The 4,598-nt window shown below is 38.5% G+C and overlaps 1 protein-coding gene across 1 annotated transcript in view; it reads right to left on the minus strand.

The window, feature by feature from the left end:
- SH2D4A (SH2 domain containing 4A) overlaps positions 1 to 4,598 on the minus strand; it is a 56,362-nt gene that overhangs the window by 16,057 nt on the left and 35,707 nt on the right. The window contains exon 7 of the mRNA XM_011373090.2: positions 2,548 to 2,749. Within this exon, the coding sequence (XP_011371392.1) occupies positions 2,548 to 2,749 (202 nt within the window). The remainder of the gene's footprint in view (positions 1 to 2,547; positions 2,750 to 4,598) is intronic.

Below are 4,598 nucleotides of genomic sequence, written 5' to 3' on the forward strand. Positions count from 1 at the left end.
AAGAGAAAGAAAGGAAGAAAGAGAAAGAAAGGAAGAAAGAAAGAAGATGATTATAGATATTTGAAGATCATCTAATTACATGGGTTGAGCTAATGGGAGGTTGGACCCCTACCCACTGCCATTATATAACTCTTCAAGAGCAGAAAAATAGGAAGGAACATAAATATGTCACTTGTCCTTCCAGTCCTATAGGGCTAATCTTGGGTATGAGCTGCTGCTGTGTTAATACATAGATTTTAATTTATTTTTAGTATAAATTAGAAGCTCCATTAACTTCCAATTAAAATTTGAGGAAATAAGCATTAAAAATGTGAAATACACTCCCAGCACTATTTTCCTAGAAAGCATATACTTGCAAGCACAATAAATCAAATATAATAAAATAAACTTCTTTCCTAAAATTTTCATTATTTGATTTTCTCTTATTTCTCTGTTTGCTAACTTCCCTGACTTTGTTTCTTCTCTCCCATACTTTGAAGAGGTTTAGTTCTGTTAAGTGTCAGAAATATAAAGTTAAAGAAAGAAGAGTATTTCAAGATTGGTTAAAAAAAAAAAAGACATAGTCAGCAGAAGAATATGGAAATCGATTTAGTAGCAGAACTTAAGTTCTGAGATATTAGTCAATTGCCATTACAAAAAGTATCATTTCGATGTGATAAACATATTTACAAGTCCTGCTCAACAGCCCACTAATTTTGAGCAGAATTCAATGTAAAAACAATAACAGTGAGTTTGGATGAGCTACTAGAATGTCCTGTCATGTAAAATAATGTTGTAGCTTTTTATGGTAACATGCTACCACGAATTACATGTGACATATATCAGATGGACTGATATACATGTACATATGCATATATATATATATATACACACACACACACATACATCATATATACATACATACATAGCATTTTGGAGAAAATAGCCTATAATATTTGACTTTCCTGGGGAGATTACATGATAAGTTCTCCTACTAGTTTTCAAATTAGGTTTTTTTTCCTTAGGAAGTCTTTGGAGATCAAGCAAACACTATAAGGACAGCCAGTTTCTGTGTTTCCCTGGGCTGGCTCTTAGCTGACCTTGGTCATCACTGTTTAAAGTGCCAGCCCTAAAATCATCCCATTTGTCTGCCTCACAAGAAGCACTTCATGCAAGTGTCTTAAGATAGAGAAAAATGAACTAACTGAGCACAGCTTGAAACAAGAATTGCCCTTATTAAAGGCCACCTTTACTGTTGCCAGTAACATACACTGTGCTCTAAAAATATTGCAGGTAAGGGCACAAGTCATACTCTCCTGGAAGAGCCTGAAGAACAGGAGTGGGTACACAAGAGCGGGGTCCATGATCAATACACACACACACACACACACACACACACACACACACACACACTCACACACTCACACAGAGGGTCCCTGTGCAAATGCTCACACCTTTGTGGCCTGGTCACAAAACTGCAAGGAGACCCGTTGCCTTTTTTGTTTTGCTGTCCGTAAAAGAAAAAAAATCATTCCCCAAACTGTCACTGTAGAACACGGGCATTTAGCGTTGGTCCCCAAGTCTCAAAATGGAACCTTTCCGCTGAGTAAATAGAAATAATTATAGTAGAGGAAAAAGTCCACCTTCGTTTTCCTCTGAGGTCATAATCTCATTAGGAAAAACACCCTGAAGATAACTACTGACTGCAAGCAAAGGGAAATTTTTGTTTGTTTTTTATTTCCCCATTCTCATAACAGAGAAGCATTTTTAGTTTTTATTTCAGAAGGTAAGGCTTACGACAGTTCTGTTTCATCCAATCAACATTTGATTTCTCCTGGTTATTTTAAATATCACCTTTCCATATATTAGAATATTAAATATCATATATCAATAACCAAGAGGAAAGAATTTTATAATCGGTTAACATAAGGGATAGGGGGGTTTCTGTTGTGATATTATTGTACTTTTCTTCAGGTATTTTCCAAAAATATTATTTTGCCTAAAGCCCCTCCTGCTCCCCCGCCAACCTAGGAGATAAAGGTACCATCAACACCAAATAAAGAGTTCATTCAAAAAAATAAACATTTCCAAATTCTCAACATGTGAGCGTGGCTATGTATCCCCGAGTTGGAATTAGCATCAAACCTTTAATCCTGAGCAATGAAAATGTAGCTCTTTGGACAACGTGAAAGTCAGCAAGCCCTTAGGTTCCTACTTCGATACTCTGTCACTACTAAGAACAACACTGGGAATTGACAGAACCTCAGTTGTGTCCTCTTGTCTCTTCATTGGCTCACCTGCTGCCACCAGGTGGGGGTGAGCGAGTGGCATGGGAAGTTGGCAAACTCAATGCTCATCATCACTAAGTTACTGGGTATATTAATTATAACAACTGTGGATACTTTATAGATAAGAAGGGGGTAAATGCCAGACAGGCTTAGAGGTGAGACCGAATTTAGTTACACAGCCAGTCAAATGGTCCTCCACTTCCTGTAGCCCAACATGTGATTTGTCCTTAGTCAGCTCATTTCAATCCTTATTCTTAAAGCCATCTGCGTGACTTCTTACCTAAGAGGCTTTTGAGGGCATCCTGCTGGGTTTAGGAACATAGGCTTGGGTGGAAGAGGGGGTCTTTTTGGTTTCTGTGGAACACTTGCGGGGCTTTGCGGTCCCTCACCACTCCTTCCTTTCTGGGATAACCTCTTGTAGTCTTCCCGGGCTTGTTTAGCCAAGGAACGTCTCCTCTCATCAGCTGCTTTGGATTTTCGCACTAGAAAAACAAAAGGGTTTGAGAAAGGCCCTCATTAGCCCATAGAGGTGGTCAGAAGAATCCGCACTGCAGCTGGTGAACAGATGCTGTCATCTGACGATAATGATGAATGATCACTATCAAGGCCTATTATTCAGATAGGGCTTGCACATTTACAACTGCCCAGAGTTCAGTGCAGAATTCCTCTTTATATGGGAGTTTGGGGGCTTTCTGTGAGGGAGAGAGGAGGAAGGGGAGGAGGAAGGGACAAGACAGAAACGTAGAATCTTTTGTTTGAGGATTTCTTGTAGTCAGTAAGACTAAGTGATGAGTCACAGCCTGAGTGAGGATTCCACTTGGCAGAGGTGATGTCATATCCTTCACGCATACTCTAGCTTAGGATGTCATGTGCCCTGAATCACTAGCAAAGGTCAAGCTGTCAGGAACTTCTCAGTGGCTCAGGCTGTGCATAGGGTGAACAAGCAGTGAGGCTCACCACTGGTCACACTCAGAGCCCACTATGAGCTGAATCCATTGAAAATTGGCCTGCCAGACCAAGAAGTAAAGTGATTCTTAATACAGACAATCATTGGACATGTTGGTACATATAAAAGTACCCCAAGGCTGCCTTTTAATAGTTCCTTGTAAAATGGAGGGTTAATTGTTTTTATTTTACTTTTGTTTTAACGACACAGCATTAGACTCTAATGCAAGATGTAAGAATAATTTTCATTGAGTGTATATACGCATCCGGCATTGCTCAAATCTTATTACGTTTGACTTCAAAGAGATGACAGAGATGTTCCATTACACTAGGACTCCACTGCAGAGAAGTGACTAGATCTTGCAAATATTTCTGTTTCATAGAACTGTCATTTTAATGGTGCTTATTGTACTGGAACTGAAGATCAATTTAGAATTCTCAGCATCCTGCAAACATTGCTACTCCTCTTCCTCAAGTTGCCTCAAGAGCTAATCTGGCAGTTTAGGCTTCTTTGTTTGAGTCAGATGGAAACCCTAGCGCTACCTCAAACCTGAATTAACTTAGCATCTTCAAACGTGCTCTACTCCACATCAATCTGCACTGGCTTCTTTCGAGGGTTTTATCTCCGGTAGCGCTAACTCAAAAAAGAGTCAGGGTTGGGTCAGAGGCGTGGGAAGGAGGCTAATATATTCAGCCTGTTATTCCTGTGTTCTTCTGATTACAAAGTTAAGATGTGTTCATTACAGAATTTTTAGAAAATTAGAGAATAATAACAAGAATTCAAATAAGTAACTTGAATCTCACCTCTCCAAGAAAACTAATGTTAACATGTTCATTGCCTTCTAGTTCTTTTCCTTCATATACTTAGATATTTAAAAATAGGGATATTTTTCATACTATTTTATGTTTTTACTTCTCCTTGCTAAAAAGGTATAACATCCCAAGGTTAAAAACACTCTTCTGAAACATGTTTTTTTCATAGCTATATACCATTCTATCATATTGATATAACACAATTTTGGTGGTACAAAGATGAATTGAGAATATTTCTGCTATTCAACAAATGGCTCATAAGCCTTTGAGTAATAGTTTAGTGTTAAAATATCTCTCAACGATCACTTTAAGAGCTTTCTAGATTATCATTTCCTTACATGAACCAATTGGCTTTGAAAGGCCTCTGGGTACTTACAAGATGCCTGCCACTCCGAATCTTCTTTCCAGTTCTTATAAATCTGCTTGGTTCTCTCTTCATCTATTTGTTTTATTTCTTCATCTTGTGTTTTCGTTGTGGATTCCTTCTTCTGTTTAAAAAAATAAGAAACAAACACTAGTGAGCGAATCTGGCAGTCTTCTTGGATGAGGAGGGCTCTAGGCACACCTGATTTC

Source organism: Pteropus vampyrus, unplaced genomic scaffold (assembly GCF_000151845.1).
Source record: "Pteropus vampyrus isolate Shadow unplaced genomic scaffold, Pvam_2.0 Scaffold8, whole genome shotgun sequence".
Taxonomy (NCBI): domain Eukaryota; kingdom Metazoa; phylum Chordata; class Mammalia; order Chiroptera; family Pteropodidae; genus Pteropus; species Pteropus vampyrus.